The sequence below is a fragment of the Rhinolophus hipposideros genome, assembly GCF_964194185.1.
Source record: "Rhinolophus hipposideros genome assembly, chromosome: 17".
NCBI lineage: Eukaryota > Metazoa > Chordata > Mammalia > Chiroptera > Rhinolophidae > Rhinolophus > Rhinolophus hipposideros.
In genome coordinates, this window is record NC_138063.1 from 37,441,654 (window position 1) to 37,463,732 (window position 22,079).

A 22,079-nucleotide genomic window follows, 5' to 3' on the forward strand; every position below is an offset into this window, starting at 1 on the left:
CTTCATTTCAAGTCAAAACTAGGCTCTTTATCTGGAAACCTTAATTAAAGCGTTCCAAAAGTTCCCATTTGACTAGTTAAGCACATTATTAGTAGTTGAGATGTAAGCACTCGTTCATTTTATATTTTGTTTCTATACTTTCAGTTTTGCATCTATATGTGTAACATACATACAGCCAAAGCTGCACAACATAAGTGGAGTTTTCTGCATATTGGGATACATTGTTCAAAAGGTGTATGGAAAAATGATAGTAAAATAAGTTTGTATTTACTATAAAAATAATTAAGCGTTTTTAATTTTTTACATTATGTTATATGTATTATATATAAAATAAAGTTTACCGTCTTAACCATTTTAAATGTTCAGTTCAATAGCATTAAGTACGTTGACAGTGTTATGCAGCCAATCACTAGAACTCTTTTCTTCTTGTAAAACTGAAACTCTGTATCTAATAAATAACAACTCCTCATTCTTAACCTTCCCCAGTCTCTGGCAACAACCATTCTATTTTTGTCTATGAATTTGGTTTCTCCAGCTTCCTCTCATAAGTGAAATATTACAGTATTTGTCTTTTTGTAACTGGATTGTTTCACTTAGCATAACGTCTTCAGAGTTATCCACGTGGTGGTATATGTCAGAATTTCCTTCCTTTTTAAGACTGAATGATATTCCATTGCACGTATATACTTCATTTTGTTAATCCATTCAATCATTGATAAACACTTGAGTTGCTTCCTCTCTCTGGTTATTGTGAATAATGCTGCTGTGAACATGGGTGTAGAAATATTATTTGAGACACTATTTTCAGTTTTGGGGAGATATATAACCAGAGTGGGATTTCTACATTATATACTAATTCTACTTTTAATATTTTGAGGAACCTCTGTACTGTGGAGCCACAGTGGCTGCAGCCATTTTACATTCCTACCAATAGAACAAAGTTTCTAATTTCTCTAGTACAGCCTCACCAAATATTTTCTGGATTTTTGTTTTGTTTTGTTTTTGTTTTTAAATATGAATTAGGCTATAACTTGCAATCTTAAATCTAATGTTTCCAAATTAGGAAATGCTCAATTATGATTTATCAAATTATCTATCTGTTATACCTGCTGGGGATGAAATCTGAGCTTTTTCCTTTCTATAGGAGAAGATTTTTAAAGTTGAAAATGAAAAATATAAAACTTTTCTAACTATTATGGATAACTGCCCAACTCTCCCCAAAATACCTGACATGATGCTTTATGCAAAGTATATGCTTAGGAAATATTTTTTTGAATAACGAAATAAAATATTTTAATTTCCCACAGAGTTTTAAAATTCCAGGTGAATTTTAGATTCCTCACGGTGAAGGACATTCATTTTTAGATTATTACTCTACTTTCATCTGTCTGATGAATGTTGCCTCACCTGGTTATTTCTTTTGGTCGTTGTGGGGATTAAATAAACCATCCATGTAAAGCACCCAAAATTGCTCATTGTTATATTAATAAACGTTAGTTCAGCTATAATCATTTTATAATTATTTAAATATTGTAAAAAGAAATAAGCAAGTATAATTAAATGGCTAGCAATGTCCTTAACAGTATATTTGCCAGTGTTGAACACTGTCAAAGAAAAAATAATAATTCCCTACGCTAACAACACGGAAATATAGTTTAATTTGAATGGAAAGAAAGATAAGCACAAAATACGTAAAAAATAATGCAAGGCAGGACAAAACTACTTCCTTTGAAACTTCCTTCCTTTATTTAGCATAATGACTTCATAATTGTGGTTCTCTATTTTTTTCACTCAAGAATGTGTTTTTATTGAAGAATGTGTAAGAAAAAATGATAAACCTTCCTAATTGTGTTCTCTTAATACTCTTTAATTTCTTTTTCCTCCACCCATATATGTTTTTTTTAATTTATTTTTATTAAATTATTTGGGATGATATTGGTTAATAATATTATACAGGTTTCAAGTGTACAATTCTATAATACATCATCTATATATTACATTGTGTAATATTGTGTTCACCACCCAAAGCCAAATCTCCTTCCATCACTATATATTTGACCCCCTTTACCCTTTTCTACCTACCCACCCCCTTACTCTTTGGTAACCACTAAACTGTTGTCTGTGTCTATGAGTTTTTGGTGGTGCTTGACTTGTTTATTTGTTGCTTTCAGTTTTATACCCCACATATGAGTGAAATCATATGGTTCTCAACTTTTTCTGTCTGACTTATTTCACTTAGCATGAAACTCTCAGTAGTTTTTACTTCAGTCTTCTCTTTTTACCTGTTCTCTGTTGGTGAGTTTATCTGTTCTCATTTCACCATAATAGCGCTGATGGCAACTTACTTCAATGTCTCTTTTTCAACTTTGCTGATTCAACTACCTAATGAACAATGACATACCGGCTCCATTTTGAAAGCAGATCTAAAACCCAAGTTTCTGTTTCAGTTGTTTTGGTTGCTGCTTGATATACGAGGTAGGACAATTAAGTTTGTGAACTCATCCTGAAAAAAGTGCTACATATCTCATTGCTGAATATCACTATGGTCACCTTCAAAGTACTCCCCTTGGGAACCTATGCACCATCGCCAGTGCCTAGCCCACCCTTCAAAGCAATTTTGGAACTCTTTTCCTGGAATGGCCATCAGAGCTGTCATCGTATTACCCTTGATGTCTTGAATGTCATCAAAATGTCTTCCTTTCAATATTTCTTTTATCTTCAGGTAAAGAAAGAAGTCATTGGGGGCCAGAGCAGGTGAGTAGGGAAGGTGTGCCAATCCAGTTATTTGCTTACTGGCTAAAAACTCCCTCACAGACAGTGTTGTAATGCAAGAGCCATGAATTGGTGAAAAGTTCAGGTCATCTAACTTTTTCACACAGCATTTTCAGCACTCCCAAATATTAAACTTGGTTAATTGTTTGTTCAGTTGGTAGAAATTCATAATGAATAATCCTTCTGAAATAAAAAAAAAGGTTAGCAACATCGCTGCAACAAGTTCTCGAACTTAATTGTTCAGACCTTGTAATGGTGTCCCAAATCCTTTAATTCTTCTCTGTTATCTGCAGAACAAAACCTAAAGATCTTATTAGTCTGTGATTAAAAACCATTCATGATATAGCTTAAAAGTAGTTTTTTGGTTTTATCTTCCCTACATACACTCTAAACTAATAAAACCAAGATATATATAACTGTTCTTAAACAATTTAAATTTTCTTCTTTATACCTTGTGAATTCAGTTGTTTCCTCTCTGAATTACCCTTTTTTTCATCTCCAGCTGTTGAAATCCTATTCTGGCACCAAAATCTGGCTCAAACTCTAATTTCTTCACCCCTGTTGAAAGAATGTTTCTTTTCTCTGGACCTCACAGTGTTCTGTACATAACCTACATATATTCTGAGATACCTTCTTTCCAGGAATGTGTGAATATGCACTAGATTGCCAGTCCCTAACAATGACTTCATTGCCTTTGAGTCTCCCAAATAAATGAATGGCTGAGTGAATGAATGAATAAATGAATAAAAATAAATGTCGAGCTTTAAAGGAAAATTAACTTTGTAATTGCATAGAATATAGGAGAGTTCAGATTCAGGGAGTCACCCTGAACATTATAAACATAAAATTCAATCTGAAACTGCCTCAGTAGACTAGATAAGTAAGTAACTTAAACTACTAAAAATATGTTATTAATTTTATTTCAAAATGTGTACTTTTATACTCAGCTATTGCACATTTCATTTCAGAAACTATGCAGTGGCTATATTAGTCTGCTTGGGCTGTCATAACAGAATACCATAGACTTGGTGGTTTATACAATAAAATTTATTTTTCTAATAGTTCTGGAGGCTGGAAATCCAAGATCAAGGTCCTGCAGAGATCAATTTCTGCTGAGAGCGTTCCTCCTGGCATGTAGATAGGTACCTTCTCCGCATGTTCTCACAAAATAGAGAGCAAGCTCCTGGTCTCTTCTTGTAATGGCATAATTATAATCATGAGGACTCCACCCTCATGATCTCATCATATCCTAATTATCTTCCAAAGGCCCCATCTCCAAATACTATTCATATGAATTTGAGGAGATACAATTCAGTTCATAGCAAGGAGGAAGATGAAGAAATATTTTACCTTTCAAACATACTTGTTTTATATTATATTAGGCATAGAGGCATTTGGCAAATTACCAGAAAAATCCCCAAGAAATCAGAAACAAGTCACACTACTTTCCTATTCAAATTTCCATGACTTTACCCATACAGCAATGGTGGGCATAGGGTGGAATTTATATAAAGCTATTATAAGTACAAGGTGGTATTATGGACATAGAAATTCTTTGTAAGCCATTGTATACCCACTCGAGGGCCTCCATGATCCATCCCATATGAATTTTCCAGTTGTATATTCCACTAGAGCCCCTTGTATATGTGATATGTTCTGACCAAACTAGGCTACTCTTCCATCTCTGAACTCAATTTTCAATTTTCGTTAGGTCAATAACCATAGCAGAGGCTGAAAATTAAGCTCTCTAAGAATTACCTCAGACAAAATCTCAGGGTTAAATTATTTTACCTACTGATTCTTTTAAACTCTTAAGTAACAGAATTCTCATGAACAGTTAATATCATTAAAATATCTTAAAAAAAAACCCAATTTATTTAATGAAGCTAGCAAAACCAGACAAAAATATATCAAAATCTTCTTAAACTCCAACAGAAGAAAAAATTTTAAATAGGTTAATTTTACTTTTTACATTGCAGCAACAATAATGAAAATACTAAAAAGGATAACTCAATAGTTTATTTAAACCTTGTTTCTCAAAATTTGGTCTGTGTATCACATGTGTTCCGATCATGGTGGTAAAGCGGATACTTCTAAACATTCAAATTCTCAGCTTCACCCCAAAACTATTGAGTCAGAATCTCTGGGAGTGTTGTCAGAGAATGTGCATTTTAGCATTTGTTCTAGGTGATTTTATGCAAACCAAAGTAAAAAAATACTTCATTGACATTATCTGTCACAACAATATAGCACTTGTATCAAGTAGGCATACAAGAAATTATTACCATCAAGACATCTAGTGGTGTAAAGATTTACTTCCATAAACCCAACAGACAAAAAACAAAACAAAACAAAACAAAAAAAAAAACCCTATGAGCTAGGCAGTCAATAAAATTCAACACCTATTCCTGTTAAAAAAACAAAAGCCAAAAATAAAACCAAGAATAGAAGGGCGCATTATCAAAATGATAGTGAATAACCACTTTTAAGCAGTGTTTTAAAACAGAAAAAACTAACATAAAAAACATTAGCAGGTTTTTCAACAGGAAATACATTAGTAGCATTTTTATTAGTAGGCTAAATAAGGATATCAGAAATGTCCTGTATCACTCCACATAACTCCTAATTTCTGGTATAAATATTAAGACATGCAATATATAAAAAAGAATCTTCATTGTTGGAAAGAGGAAAACACAGTTATAACTATTTTTAGAAATTATTATTACTTCCGCTGAAAATTTAAGAGAATATACTGAAAAATTCATAATTAAAATGAGAATGCAATGTTGCTTTGGAGCACCAAAATAAAATTCTATATACCAAAAATAACTAGTTAGAATACTCATTTAATTATTCAATAAGCACTAATAAAATACCAAGAAAATCACTGAACAATTGAAGAATCATTGAAGAGTACAGTGATTATAAAAACAAACACAATTTACAGAAATAATAAAGGACACAACCTTTAAGAAAGAATGAAATAGATAAATCCCAGGGAAATCTAAAGAACAATGAGAAACGATGTCTAAAAGTATGTGCCATGGAGCAGAGAGATATCAGCTCACATCTTGGCTGAGTGACCTTGAACTGACACTTCACCTCCCTTAGTCAAATATTGCCCTGGCTCACCAGATTCCCACCTACACAGCAACTACAGTTAGATTGTTTCAATCTGTCCTCTATCTTAGAACATTTGGGTTGTTTATGATGTTTTTGACAAATAAAGCTTTTAAATTTTTAATTAGCCAGATCTCTAAATCTTTTTTATGTGTTTGCCTCTTGGCATTACTTTCTATCTCTCTCCTTGGAATCTTTTTTTTTTTTTTTTTTTTTTTTTTTTTGGCTCCCTTCCTAGGTTATTTTCTTTTATCTGGGATGAGAAATCTTTATTTGTCCATTCACCTTTTCTCAAGAGAGGGTTTTCACCACCTTCTCTTCTAATAGAGATATAAGTTTCAATTTTGTTAAATTAAAAGACATACTTTTTTTTTATTGTGATACCCATTGGACCGGAGGTTTAGGCTGAATCAGAAACTAGAAGATCACTCCTGTTTTTAAAAGTATTATCAATCTCAAAAACCTATCTCTCTCTCTCTCTCTCTCTCTCTCTCTCTCTCTCTCTCTCTCTCTCTCTCTCTCTCACACACACACACACACACACACACACACACACACACACACAGGTTTGTCTTCCTGGGCTTATTTTCTCATCTGTTTATGTTATACTACCATACACTATGAATTTTGTAATTCAAATCATTTTCAGAACAAGGCAAAATACAAATAAATAACAATATCAGAATATTCTGCCTGGAGAGAAACGAGAAGCAGCTCCAGTTATATTCTGAAGGAAATAACCTTGTAAGATTTTTTTTACCACATAACGGTTTAGCAAGAGATTCAGAAGAGCTTACTAGGAAGATACTTCATCCAAATCATATGGATGATAGGAATGCTGCTGCCTATATTGGAACTTTCGGTGACCTCTCCCCACCCCACCCCCAATCTACTATTATCTAACCTTCCCGAGTATGAGACAGATATGCATCAAGTCACTTGAGTTGAATTTTTTTTTTTTGACATGAACATTTATGGTTTTTCTCACTTTCTTTCTCTTTCATATGTAAAGCTATCATCTAATCAGTTATCTAATTCTGCTTCCTATGATTGAGTTTTGGTAGAATATCAGTTCTTCAATCTGTTGCTCTAATTTTTGGTTACCATCCTCAGCCACAATTTTGTGTGTGTCCTTGTTATAGTAGGAATTCACGTGGGAGAAAACCTGGACCACTGTCGACCTCATTAGGGTAGTTATCCAGACCTATAAGTAAATTAGAAGTAAACATTGGAAGTGGGTACTGTTAGTTTCAGTGTGCATCCCATTATCTGAAGGGTCTTGTTATTGTAGCCCCTGAGCCTGGCATATCGGGAAGGGAGTAGGGAACATTCAGAGCTTTTGGCCTGCTCAGACTAGCCATGACAACCAGTATGTCTCCATGGAACTGAAGGAGGCAAGAGCTGTTCTCTGCCAAGAACAACCGTCTGTTCTGACCCAGTGTAGTAACACTGAGCTAAGTAAACTCTTACACTAAGCTAACGTTGACACTGGGATCTCTGTAAACTGCAATGTACGGTGCTTGGGCATTTCCATGCCATCCAGTGAACCAGAGTACAGTCTGTGACACTGGCCAAGTCCTTTGTTTGTCCCCATAGCACATACTCCAAATTCTCACCCCTATTCAAGGCTGCTACTTCCCTGTATCACAGCCAATGACTTGTAGAGAGACCAAGCAGGCTTTTAGACAAGACTCTCTCAACTTCCCATGTCTCTGGGTGGGAAGCAGACAGCTCTGCTTTCCAGTTCCTGCTCTGTCACTTACTAGCTATGTGGTCTTGGGCAAATCACTTAACCTCTCCAGGCTGGTTTCCTCCTTCTTGGTGAGACTTAGAACTGACAGCACAGCTTACAACAGAGTGGCACAGGAGCACGTAATACCTGCAGGCTACGTAGGCATCGCCAGCCGCAGCTCCAGCTGCAGCATCTGTCCTTGTAATCCACCCCTCTTGACTCAGCTAACGAGCCGCCTCTGCTGACAGCCCTTCCCTCCCTGTGTGCCCAGGAGCCCATCCGCTTGCATCTCCTCTAAGACCTTCAGTAGTCAGTGAGCTGCTATGTCTCATGTCCCTTTCACATTCCTCTCTCCATGTCCCCTCCCCTTCAAGCTCATAAACATATACCACACTTTTCATTATAAAACAAATATATAAAACAAAGCAAACAACGAAAACGTCCTTGAGTTTTTCTCTGGTCACTGTCACCTTTTTCTTACCCTTCACAGCCAAGTCACTTAAAACAGGTACGTACGCTTCACAATCTCCATTTTCTTAACTTTTATTTCCCTTCAGCCCAGTCTGACTTCTACGGACACCCTGCCACCGAAAACATCCTTGCCAAGGTCACTATTAACTGACAAGTTGCCAAATCCATATTTCAGTCCTTGTCGGAACAGACTTTTCTGTAGCACCTGCCACACCTCTCTGAAATGATCTCTTCCTCCATTGTCTGTTCAGTCTGGTTTTTCTCTTGGATCCCATTATTTTGGCAATCGTGAGGTAACGCCTTCTCTCCAGAGCCCTTAAATGTTAGGCCGGTCTAGCCCTTAGTTCTCACCTTTTCTCACTTTCACATACTCCCTTGGCAATCTTACTTACACTGTGCCTGCCCACCTCCTGGAAATGGTCAGGTGGCTTTTCCCAACAGCAAAGCAGTGTTTGCCAGTGTCCCAGAAATGCTTGTATTTGGATGTCCTTGTCATCCCTGCTGAATGTGCTTCTCCTCTGCAAGTCTCTCTTGCTGCATGCTACGTCATCACTTTTGACAAACCCCACTCTACCCCCCCCCCCCCCCCCCCGGTCCATCCAGCTCTCAGATCACAGCTCTAATATTCTTTCCTCAATAAAGCCCTCTCTGAACTCCCGTCTAGCTCAAAGTCCTTATACTTTCATTTTAAAAAGATGTGTTTCTTCTTTTCAGTAGCAATTTACATTGACTCGAGTGATTATTTAATTAATAAAAATCCAGAGTTATAAAATTGAGGCAAAAATCATGCTTTTGGGGGGCTAAAACATTATAGTTCAATCCCTTAACATGGTGTTCGCTCAGATATATAAAGGATGGATGATTCAACCAAGGAATCAAAGAATCTCTCTAGACTCAGGTATCACACTCACTTCTGATATCCTATCAGCTACCCAGTCTTACTGATTTTCTTCCTTAAATATTAATAGTACTCAAAGATCTCTCTTATCTTTCCTACTCCTTCTTCAAATGCTTTTACTTAATGTTCAAATTACTTTTCACCATTTTGGCAGCAGCCTCTTCCTAATATTATACTTACTGTGTTTAATAACAAAGATTCTGCATCCACATTGTCGTGTTCATATCCTGTTCTGCCATTTTCGAGTTATGCAACCTGTGGCACTCCACTTCACTCCTCAGTGCCTCCGTTTCCCCATCTATGAAACAGAATCAATAATAAAATCAACCTCACATGATTGCTGTGAAGATTAAATAAGTATTACATGCTAAGTGCTTCAAAGAGTGCTTTGCCCAGAGTAAACAATAAATTTCAGCTCTCATTTTTATTACTATTTTTTTCTTCTGGAGTGGTCATTGCCAGAATAACCTCGACAAGCTACTAGAAACTCTAAAATGCAAACCCCAGAATATGCCAATACCTGAACATTTTTCAAAAGCTCCCATTGCCTAAGGATGAGTTTGTAGATAAGATGTTATACAGAATCTAATATTTAGATGTTTTTGCTAAAAGTAGTACCTCTATCTGGAATTATTCTCTTACTCCTGTTCATCTAGTAAAGTTCTACTTAAATTTTAAAACTTGTTCAGTAATCTTCTCCTCCATGAAGCCTGCCTCTATTGTAAGTAAAATTTGGTATCACTTGTCCCCACTCAAATACACCATGGTCCTTCTTCCATATAATACTAACCACAATTGTTTTGTAGAGATTGCTTACTCGGACATACCTTATGCTAGTTGTGAATGCCTTGGTCAGGAATTATGTATTTGCAGATGATTGCACCCAGATTTTGAATATTCCTGTCACATAAATAGTGTTCAATAAATATTTGCTTATTGAATAAGTAATTATTCACTGTCAGCATTAAGTATAATTTTGTTAAAGGCATTATCCATATTATATGCATGCCATTTTCTACACTTGTAATCAAAATAATAGATGACCACTTCAGGATAGTGAACAGAGTACCTACTCTTTAAACAAGGAGCTGGGCACATCCATACCATGGGAACTTTCTAATGTTTTTTTTTTTTCTTCTATTTGCATGGTCATTTTTCTTTTATTAAAAAAAGCACCATTTTCCTCTTTCACTACATATCTTTATTTTGAATTTTCATTTACTCTGTTGATCCTTCCTGGTTTCTTAGAAAGTTCTTCCTATCCCTCCAATTTGTCTCAGAAAGATAACGCAATCATTAGCCTTCCATTCTTCCACAGGAGCCTGCTTGCCCCAATCTGTTCACCTAGTCAAGAGACTAGTCACAGGTAACAAAAAATGTCTCTTTAGATTATCTCCAGGTGAGTGCTTAGTGCTGGAGTCTGAGAAGAAACAACTTGAAAGTGCTGATAACTCATATTAAATATCTTCATAAAAATTTGTCTCGTTCCACAAATACATTTGTTCTTCACATATCATATTCAATTCTCATGATATTTTCTGCAATTAAAATCATGTAGTGAGGTATAATTAAGTGCTTCAGTCTTTTTGGTAGTGATGACATTCTAATTTATATGTATAATAAATTTATAACATTTAATTATATTGTATAACAAATTTATCATTTTTATAAGTGTCTTAACAATTTCAACATCCATTTTGTAGGACCATCATCATCAAATCAGATAAATGGCACAAAGGCTAAGGTGAGATAACTTAAACTCTCTGTTTTACAACTTCAGTAAGTTATTGTTAAGCATTGTTTTAAAGTCTGTACTGAACAACACTGTCTCTAATTTTGACAGTGTTGGACATTACAATGTTACTAAAAAAATTTTTAATTAAAAATACTATTATAGCAATAACCCAGATTTGACAGAATATTAAATTTATGATAAGACAAAAATAAGTGGATGGAAGAATATAGTGACATACTAGAACACTTAACTCTGATTCAAAAAGATCATCACAAGTTTCTTTGGCTACTCCAAGGGGAATAATTTTCTGCTTAATGAGAGAGATATTAGTGAAAATTAGTGAGAGAGCTATCAAATATACTATATTTATATTTTTGTTTTTTAATGCGAAGCTACTTATTTCACTGAGTTTACTCATTTGAATAGAGACCTGCTATAAAAATAAAAAAACAACTTAATAGAAATCACTATTCTGATTTAATCAGTGGGAAAAATACAAGTTTTCCATTTTGTCATGTTGACAATAGCTGGTATAACAAAAACACCATCTCCCCTCTCTGGATGAGAGCTTACCTGCATGAAAACAAAGTAATAACGAAAAAAGAAGAAGCCCGTTGAGTGTGAACTTAAAAGCCTACCCTATAAAGTAATAACACTCAGAATTTTTATGCCCCTGACTTTCATCAATTTTCTCTGCTTTTTTTCTCTTTCTTGCTTGCTTTTCAACAATGCTTTGCAGATTGAAGCAGTACATTAATGATTTCATTTGTCAAGCTCTATTGTTGCCAATCCTTTTGATATATTTTCTTTTCTTCTGAGATCTCAGTGCATTATTTTCATCTTTTTATATGTTTAGATTTTATGGATGTGCTTCTGTAGAATTTCCACTAAATGTTACTTTTTATTTTTATTTCATTCACTATAAAGATTTCTTTCTCCTAGAATTAGAGTTTTTACATTTAGAAAATTTATACAGATTTTAAGGCTTTTACACACAATTCCCAAACAAAACCCCTTACAAGGAAATATGATGAAATAATAAACACATGGCCCAGGAAATGAGGCTGACACGGATTTGAATCCTCTCTCCATCTTTTATTATTAGGAGGACAACAGACACTTATCCACCCTGAGCTTCAATTTCCTTATCTTTATAATGTAGATAATAACACACGCATTGCATTATTATTGTGAGAATTAAAACTCCAGAATGTCCACTACCTAGCACACAACAAATAACAGCTACTACTACTACTACTATTATCATTATTACTATTATTATTATTATTCTTTTGACTACTATTTCATTGCAGTTGTGATGACAAGCTTCTATATGGATCTAAATGTGAAAAGTAAATCATAAGGCATAGAGGAAAACAAAGAAGAATATTTTCATAATCTAGGGCAGGAAAAGATACAAGTACTAACTTAAAGGAAAAGACTGACATATTAGACTTTATTAAAATTAAAAGCTTCTTTGAATAAAAATATTGAGACTGAAAAACTAGGGCTCATCCTCACAACATATTAGAAACTTTTAACACTATTTGAGAAAAATACAAAGAGTAGAAAAATTGACAAAATCCTTCATAAAAAAGGATTTCAAAATGGTCAATAAGCAAATAACAAAGTGGTCAACCTCATTAGTCACTAGGAAAATGCAAATTAAAGCCACAATGGGATTACCACTGCTCAACCACCAGTCTTTTCAAAGGAAAAGACTGACAGAAACAGTGCTAAGGAAAACCACTGGAATTCCTGTACACTGTTGACAGGAGTGTAAATTATTCCAATCACTGTGGGAAATTGGTAGTACCTATCAAATTGGAAATAGACATCTCTGAAGACCCAGCAATCTCTCTTTTACATGGATTCACTAATTTATACAAAACATTCAAGATTGTATTATTTATAATAACCCCAAACTAGAAACCCCACGTGTTTACTAGTATTTGAGTTGGGTAAAATAAAATATGATATATTTATACAATGGAATGCAATTCAGAAATGAAAATTAGTGAATCCCTGCTGCACACCACAACTTGAGTTGGGTATGGGGGTCATGAATATAACATTGAGCAAAAGAAGCCAGATGCAAAAGAATACAAACTGTATGATTCATTTTATAAAAACTTCAAAAACAGCAAGAGTAAACTTTGGTATTTAAAGTCAGGATGGTTATCTTTGGGTAGAAAGAGAATGGTGACTTGAAACGACATGAAACTGTTCTATTGCTTGACTGGATCACGGTTACCCAGGTATGTTCACTTGTAGTAATTCTAATGAACAATTTTCTATTACGTGGAGATAATATTTGTGGACTATTATGGGGAAACAAAAAAAGATTGAAGTATTACGATATGCCTTAAAACAAAATAAACAAACAAACAAACACACTGCATACAAATGTTTATAGTAACTTTATCCATAACTACCAAAACCTGGAAGCAACCGAAATGACCTTCAGTAAGTGAATGGAGAAATAAACTATGGTATATCCAGACAATGAAATACGATTCAGCTCTAAAAAGAAATGAGCTATATAGTCAAGAAAAGATGTATGCACTTTTTCTATAACTTTGCTCTATTTCAGTAAACAAGTTTACTATTTTTTTTAAAAAGTCATTGCTTTATTGAAGAAAAACTTTGTTCAGGTTTCTTTTGTTTTGTCAAGTGGGTTGATTCATTACGATTTCTTCTCAAAGTTAAGTCATTTTGTGAGAGGAATCAGAGCAAATGCAGTTTTGGAACTAAACATGGAAATAATCTCAATCAATTAAAGAAAACAACGCTTTGTTGGTTTTACCAAATCCTTCAAGTCTCTGAAAAGAAGACTAGACACCCTGATGACAGAGCCCCAGCCATGAGAAACACATGGATTTTTATCAACTAATCACCTTTATAAGCAGTATCTCATTTCTTTAAAAGCATGAATAAACAGTTTGGTACATTTGGGGACATTGAATCAGTAGTATTGGGTCTTTGATGCCTTTAACTTTGTATTTGTATTTTGGTGTCATAAAGCCTCTTTAATTAAGGGATGTACAGGAACACATAAGAAAAATAATTTTAAAACCTCTGTTGTGTATGCTGAGGTCTCTTATTGAGGATATCGCTCATCAGTTTGCTTAGGGTCTTCATAAGACATTTCTGTGTTAGAAATTTTTGTTAAAGATTAGAGCAAGAAAATGATTTCACCCCCCTAAAAATCTAATGTGTTTTCTTCAATGTAAATCAGGTGAGTATAAATTTCCCTTTCCTTTGAAGATTAGGGTAAGTGGAGCCAAAGTGCATTATTTCTTTTGCACTCCACTTTCTGAACTATGCACTACTTTCTGTTCTGATTCATATTTTTGTATTCCAGGTTTTATTTTTATTTTATTGTTTACATTTTGTGTAAGTCACCTCCTAAATGGAAAAAAGAGAACAAAATACATATTTTCCGACAAATAAATATATAAATATTTTTGTTATTCACATTCGTTGCAAAGGACAAAAACATGTATTTTCTTTAATAGAATCTTCCTGTAATGAAGACCATATACAAGGCAATGAAACAGTAAATAGCAAATACATGAAACAGACTATAAAAGCTGTAAGTTCAGAAAATGAAGTGCTCACAAGAGCGTTGGTGTTGGTGAAAGAAGAGGAGCAATTTGACCTGAGGTCTCAAGGGTTTCTATGAAGCAAATAAGCAATAAAGATTTAATATGACACCGAATTGATTGATTACTTTTGCAAGACATGCTAGTACTTCATATCTTGTTTCTTACTACTAAATGAAAGATGTGAAATATTTTTCCATGTCAACAAATTATTCGTTGAAAAACAAACATTTAGGAAACAGCTTAGCATGTCGTAAAACTTAAATAAATGCTAGGTACTATTACAACTATGACAATTATAACTGTAATAATCAACAGCCCAATGGGAGAAATATTTTTTGTTAAGATAACCATTCTATTGCAACTAAAATTACTCCGCATGAACAGTTACTTATTCCATCAGTATGTGAGCTCAGGCTGAAAATGTGTTTTGTCTTTGTCTTTCACAACTGCAGTAGATCAGAGTAGATAATTGAACTAGTATTGGTCAAGACAATGGAGCTAAAGGAGAAAAAAACAAACAATAAACAAGCTTGAATCAAATCTGTACCACTTTAATGATCTTGAATAAGAAACTCATCTAAAATGAGACCATTCATTTTTAACTACAGGGTTTGTAAGATAATTATATCTGATCATGTAGATAAAAGATTTTTCTCATATTTTTTAAGGTGAAAAGATGGGAATCCCATTGGCCAGTGTATCACAGTTAGATACCAAGCAGTGCTTTACAATGTCAAGCCCAGAGAAATAAAACTGCTGCACACATGGAGAGGCTAATAAAAGAGTCCCAGGTGAGGCAGAACCTTTTCTGCCAAGTTTAATGATCCCAAACTCGATGGCAATGTTCATGCTGCTTGAACTTTGGTGATTTCTTTCTTGACCCATTAATGGCTCTTGTTACCCACCCTCAGTTTTGCCTCTCAAACTATGGACTTTACCTGTTGACTGCTTACTGTAAGCTGACATAAGCCTTTCGGGCTTTATTCATTTAACAAATATTTACTGAATACCTAGTATATATCTGGTAGCATTCTAGATTCTGCGTATATAGCCCAGAACAAAACAAAACCCTTTTCCTATACAGTGTTCACTCCAAGAGGTGGGATTTAATAATGAAAATATTTCATTCAGACATCAAGGCTGATTGCAATAATGAAGCAATTTAAGAGTTGTGAATAATAATACAATTAGATTTAAAACAAGTGGATTAGATTTAAATTAGATTTAAATAATACAATTATTATTAATACAAATAATACAATTAGATTTAAAACAAGTGGATTCATTAAAGTGGGATGTGGAGGAATCATTGAAGCCTATTTCAGTAGACTTGAAAATAAAATGCTATTATTATAAAGCGTGACAGAGTGTATATTCCAAAAATGATTGCATCGATATATATTTCATCTCTCATGAATTTCTCATAGTGACATTGATCCTTGAATCTGGATGAACCTGTGTAACTGCCTTAATCAATAGAAGTGACTGAAGAGTTGCTGTGAGACTTCCAATAATTACAGGGAACAAAAGATGGGTCACAAAGCACCCCTCAACAGCAATGGAGAGTCATTCCATTGCACATCCTCCCCACATAAAATGTGTGACCTGAATAATCATTATTCAGTCACTTTGGTTTGTTGTTAAACTTGCTTTGGATCACCATTAGTCTGGTTTTGTTAAGCCACAGGGACAATATCACGGAACGTCTAAAGCCTTGATAACTGCACATGATGTAATCCAAGGCCACTCAGGCACCAGGAGAAGCATATAAGGAGTTAGATTGACCTAAGATTGTGTTTGTGTGTCCTCAGTTTGGGAGTTGTTGCTGATGGCATCCAGCACAGCAGAACATCAAGACCTGCTACATTCAACTGTTTTTATTTTTAGAATATTTGAAACGAGATGACAAACACAGCCTTACGTCAGATTGTTGGGTGCACTGTCACTTGACTCAGGTAGCAGTGCTGCATGTAAAGGAAAAAGAGGATTCATCTCTTTTTCTCCTGCCCTCCATACCTGCCAGGGTCTAAGTTGTTCCCTCGTTAGGTGCTGGAGGTGCAGGTTGCTTTCCCTTTACCACCACAAAATTAGCACCTCCTATAACTCTACTTTTTTCCAATTATCCTCCTAGAATTGTTTTCCTAATCATTACCCAAGAAACAGCTGAGCTGAACTGATCACTTTATGGGGACAGATTTATTCATATTCTTACTGAGGTATTGAACCAAGAGGATGCAAGGGTGATAGAGTCAGAAATCCTTCCCACATTAAACAGTATTCAAAATCTATAGATAGTAGGGCATGTAGAATATCCATTGAATACTTTGACCATTGGCCTATTGCTGGTGGCCATTGTGACAAAAGGAACACCATTGTCACATGTAGAATGTTCAAAAAGCAAAAAGCATGACACAGATTAGTTTCAATGGTCAAAATGGTATGGAGTGGGCCACAACCTTGTAACCTGAAAAACTGTCAGAAGCACTGTAGCATAATTGGTAGCCCTGAGGGAGATCAAAAGTCCAATGTCTACAGTCTGCCAGGGGTTAGAAGGGTCAATAACCTCTCTGCAAAGTGTCCTTCTTCATCTTGAGACAAATGAGTCATCTATTGGCAAGAGCCACAAACCTGGTATGCAGTGGTAGCTTCTGTATCAGACATAGAACCACAAAGCCTAATGGTGATGCATTGCCATGGCCAGTGTGATGACAAATTCCTGTGGCAAAGCAGGAATTTGGGCAGCGCAGCATAGTCAGCATCTTGGTTTCTGTCAGAGAATGGACTCTTATCATGGGTATCTACATGAATTACCAAGACTGCCAAATCAGCAGCCATGATTTGTCTTGTTTGTCATCCCAAAGAGTGGTGTTTTTAATCTGCCCATCTGTGGTCTTTCAAGTGACTAAATAAATGGCTAGGCCATTGGCCATAAGTCAGTAAAAATATCACATGACTTACCACAAAAGTCAGTAAAAATATCAAGGGGAGTATTGGCCAGAGCTGTGAGAACAACCTTGAAGTCTGCTCACTGAATGGAATCACCACTTCTGTTTTCAGTACTTCATAACCCAGACTAAGGATAACAGCTAAACAGCTACTGCAGCCCCAGTGGACACCATCAAGGGTCAGTTTAGTTGAATCACCAGTGACCCAGGCCCAGTGTTTTAGGAAAAACTGTAAGTTAAAGACCCTTCTGAATAAGTAACTCTGTTTCAGGTAGTGGAGTGGGATATCAGTCTCCTCCCACAGGGGTAGCTGCCATCCTTCATGAGAAACCAAGATGATGTAAGGGTCAGTTAGCTAAACCCTTGGGCACATTATTTTAATTTAAATGAAAAGAGTGTTTAGCAAAGTATATACTGTCTGCAATCTTAAAAGAATCCCACAAAGGGCTGGGCTTCTTTTTGGTAATAGTGAGGCCAAGGAGACATTAGTTTTTGATTGAGCTTTGGAGAAATTGAATATTACAAATCCACCCACATAGTCTTAAAAACTCCCCTCAAAAGGGAAAATAATCTCTGAATTTTGTTAGGGTTTGTTAACCATCCCTACTGGCTAATACCACTTGTTCCAGCTTTGGGACTCCTTAACTCAGCAGGCACATTGTCTTTTAGCTAAGGTCCAGCGGCTTGATGCCCCATTGTTATTATAATATCCCTTCCTCCTCCCATTTGGAGGAAAATGAACCCAGGCACCATCAAGGTGATTAGTTTCTATCTTGCCTCTCACCACCATTCAACTTCTAAACATTCATTGATAGAACAGTGGGAGACACTTACCCCATCCCAATATTGGGACAAAGGCATTCACTACCAGACTCTGCAAAGATTTCCCATATGCTCTAACCCATCCCACATGGGCCCTCATTCTTTCTATTCCAGAGATCCATGATTATATCGGCAACCCATCCTCATTACTAAAACTTTAAAACTGCAGAGTCTAGAATTTGACCCTACTTACAATCAGCAAGTTATGTTGTAAATGTTTCAAGACTTACAATGTTGAGAGAAGACACAAGACTCTTGGCTCAGAGACAAAGGTCTGTATAACAAAAGCAGTAGCCAGAGATACATGTTGGTTTTCTTCAGTCTCCCAGAGGGAAATAAAAGTGCCCATCACAGTTCCCTGTACTTGCAATGGATTGCATTACAGGAGAGAAATAATGAGTTTGGGAGATTTACCATTGTTATAATAAGTGGAAGCAAATCATGTTACCTCATTTCTAAAACAAAACCATGATAAATGGCCCAAATCAAGAGCACTGAGGGATTTGCATTCTTGGCACACTCAGCCAAGGATGGGTGTAGACGCTCAGGGCCCATAGCAAATTGTTTCTTCCAAAAAATTAGGGGTGTCAAAATTAGTTTGCATTCACGTGAAATAAACAATTACACACATTCATGGTCATGTCTTAGCCATCTTTATCTCTACTACTATTTGTCACAATATAATTTAAAAGGCCTGGATTATCTGGCACTTTCCAAGCAATACCACAGTGGCCTGCTATGTTGATGGCGCCATATATAACAAATCCAGGGAGAAAGAGATGGCAAGTACTCTAGATGCATTGAAGAGAAAAGCATGTGCTTCAGAGGCTGGAAAATAAACCCTATAAAGTTAAGGAGCTTCTTGCATCAATAGAGTTGTTGGGGATCTAGTAGTCTGGAGCACTCTAGGACATGCTCTCCAAAGTGATATGTAAGTTATTGCATCTTTTACTTCTGATCACTGGAAAAGGAATACAGTCTTTGAGATTTGAAAGAAAGATATTCTATACTTGTGAATGCTGTTTGAACCCACTTATCAGGTGATATTGAAGTCTGTTAGATATCAGTGGAGCTAGATGAAGAAAGGGCTTGGCAATTGAGCCAGGCTCAACCCTGCCCTGTGGGCCACATAACCCAATAGACTTCAGGATATTTGAGGTATCTATGATGGATAAAGATGACATATGAAGCTTCAGGAAAATTCCAAAGGCAGAATTATAGCATAAATCCTATGGTATCACATTAGAGAAGCTGCACCATTTAAATTTGTTTTCCTGGGAGAACTTCTAGAATAATGTAGTAAGGATTTCTGAAAGTCTGCTCATTCATAAAATCAACTAGCAAAAAAAGAGAATACTAGTAAATATTTTTCAAATCAACTTTTCCATAGCTCTGGAAATTAACCAGAAGCTTGCAAAATTCAAGAAGTATTTATTTAAGAAAAAAAAAAGACTAACTCTTTGTAACAACAGTGAGCTTTGTGGTATTTTAACTTGTCTAATCCCCATTCCCATCTCCCCTGCTCCATGGCAACCTTGAAAATCAACAGTTTTCACAACCACAATAACTGTAAAAATGAGCAGCCTAGGAGCCATTAAAAGGAACAAAAGAGATTTGGAGCTCTCCAAAGGAACTCTATTGCCAGAGAATTGTCACTATTTGAACTAACAGTTCCCCAGAAAAGCTCTATTCTCAGAGGTTGTCTTTATTGGACTTAACTCAGAGCTCATGAATATCTCTATCCCCAAGGAATTTGTCAAAAATAATCAGTGGCAATTGTTTAACATTAGTTTCCTGAGGTAATAATACCAACCGGGGCTAACAAGAGACTGCCTAAATAATTTAAGAGGAAAAGCTGAGGGATGTGATGTCTACAGAGGGTTTGAAAAGCTCCAGTACATTCCTGTGGATCTAGAAGGCCATATATAGGTTCAAGGTTCTGCACATGCCCAGGAAGGACATAAGAAGGTCCTATTCTCTCATCTCTAGCTGACTCTGAGGGTCTTCACAAGCAAATAGTGAAGGCTAGGTCAGAATTTTAAGCTGCCTAATGGAGTACTGAGGCCATGCCACCAAAACAAACATAAAACCTTTCAGCAAAAACTGGGAGACTAACTGGGTCATGACATTTAAGGAAATCTCTATTCCAATCATCAGGTATCCACTAAGCTAACTTAGAAGAGACTTCAGTGGCCACACATAATAAAAAATGCATACTTTAGAGGTGGCGTTTATCTTCTACTCGGTATCATGGCTGCCCTCAGACCACTCGTGAAGCCCAAAATCGTCAAAAAGAGGACCAAGAAGTTTATCCGGCACCAGTCAGACCAATATGTCAAAATTAAGCATAACTGGCGGAAACCCAGAGGCATTGACAACAGGGTGTGCGGAAGATTCAAGGGCCAGATCTTGATGCCCAACATTGGTTATGGGAGTAACAAGAAAACAAAGCCCATGCTTTCCAGTGGCTTCCGGAAGTTCCTGGTCCACAAAGTCAAGGAACTTGAAGTGCTGCTGATGTGCAACAAATCTTACTGCGCTGAAATTGCTCACAACGTCTCCTCAAAGAACCTCAAAGCCATTGTGGAAAGAGCAGCCCAGCTGGCCATCAGAGTCACCAATCCCAATGCCCAGCTGCACAGTGAAGAAAATGAATAGACAACTTGTGTGCAAACTGTGTTTTAATAAAACCATAAAATTCTTTCATCTGAAGAATTGCATACTTTATTGATTTACATGAAAAAATGCATGCTTTATTGATTTACATGAGGAAAGTCACTAGGCAAACAGCAACAACAAACCCTGGGGAGGTGGGTAATCTGATTTTCAGAGTTGTCACATTACATTATTTAAATGTACACCTTTCAACAAAAAAGCATGTAACATGAAAAAACACCAAAACAAAAACAAATAAACAAAAAACCCACGGATATCTGTTCTATAAACACGGGGGGGAAAAGCAATCAATAGAAACTGTCTCTGAGGTAGTCCAGGTTTTACTAGACAAAGACTTTAAAAGAACTCTTACACATATTTTTAAAGAACTAAATAAAATTAAAACTAAAAATTAAAGGAAAGTACAAAAACATTACTGGAGCAAATTGAGACTGTCAACAAAGACATATTAATTATAAAAAAGAACCAAATAGAAATTCTGGAGTTAAAAAGTAGAATAAATGAGAATTGACTAGAAGGGCTAAGCACCAGATTTGAAATGGCAGGATAAAGAATCAGTAAACTTAAAGATAGTTCTGAAGAACAGAAAGTAAAAGAATGAAGAAAAAAAAAAACAGAATATCAGAGGCATACAGAATAACATCATGTATATAAGTATACAAATAATTTGAAGATTGTTATGGTCTTAGTGTTTGTGTTATCCCAAAACACATATATTGAAATCCTATTGCCCAATGTGATGGTATTAGAAAATGGAGCTTTTAGAAAGTGCTTAGGTCATGAAGGTGACACTATCCTGAGTCGAATTAATGTGATTATAAAAGAGAAGCCACAAAAATCCCTCATCCATCCCATTATGAAGTAGGAAGCAGACCCTCACCCAACCATGTTTGTGCCTTGATTTTAAAATATCCAGACTCCAGAATTGTGAAAAACAAATTTCTGTTGTTTATAAACCACCCAGCTTGTGATATTTTCTTATACTAGCTTGAACAGACTAAGACAAAAAAACCACAGAGAATCAAGAAAGGAAGTAGCAAAAAGAATATTTGAAGAAATATATAATGACTGAAACTTTCCCAAATTTGATTAAAAATATTAACCTAAGCATGAAGAAGTTCAAAAACCCCAAGTACAATAAACTCAAAGAGATCCACATCTGGAAATATTATTATCAAAACATCAAAATCAAGATCTAGACAAAAGTAAAAGTGATACATCAAAGACAAAAGTTCTGCAATAAAATTAACTGAAGACTTTTTATCAGAAACAAATGATACCAGAAGGCAATGGATGTCAT

General features: G+C 35.6%; 1 protein-coding gene across 1 annotated transcript; it reads left to right on the top strand.

Annotated features, from left to right (window-relative positions):
* Positions 1-20,332: 20,332 nt before the first annotated feature.
* Positions 20,333-20,761, top strand: LOC308509895 (large ribosomal subunit protein eL32-like; the record flags this gene model as incomplete). The annotated part of the gene is made up of 1 exon (XM_081078417.1): positions 20,333-20,761. The coding sequence occupies exon 1, from the start codon at positions 20,354-20,356 to the stop codon at positions 20,759-20,761; it is 408 nt and encodes a 135-aa protein (XP_080934543.1). The 5' UTR covers positions 20,333-20,353.
* Between the last annotated feature and the right edge of the window lie 1,318 nt (positions 20,762-22,079).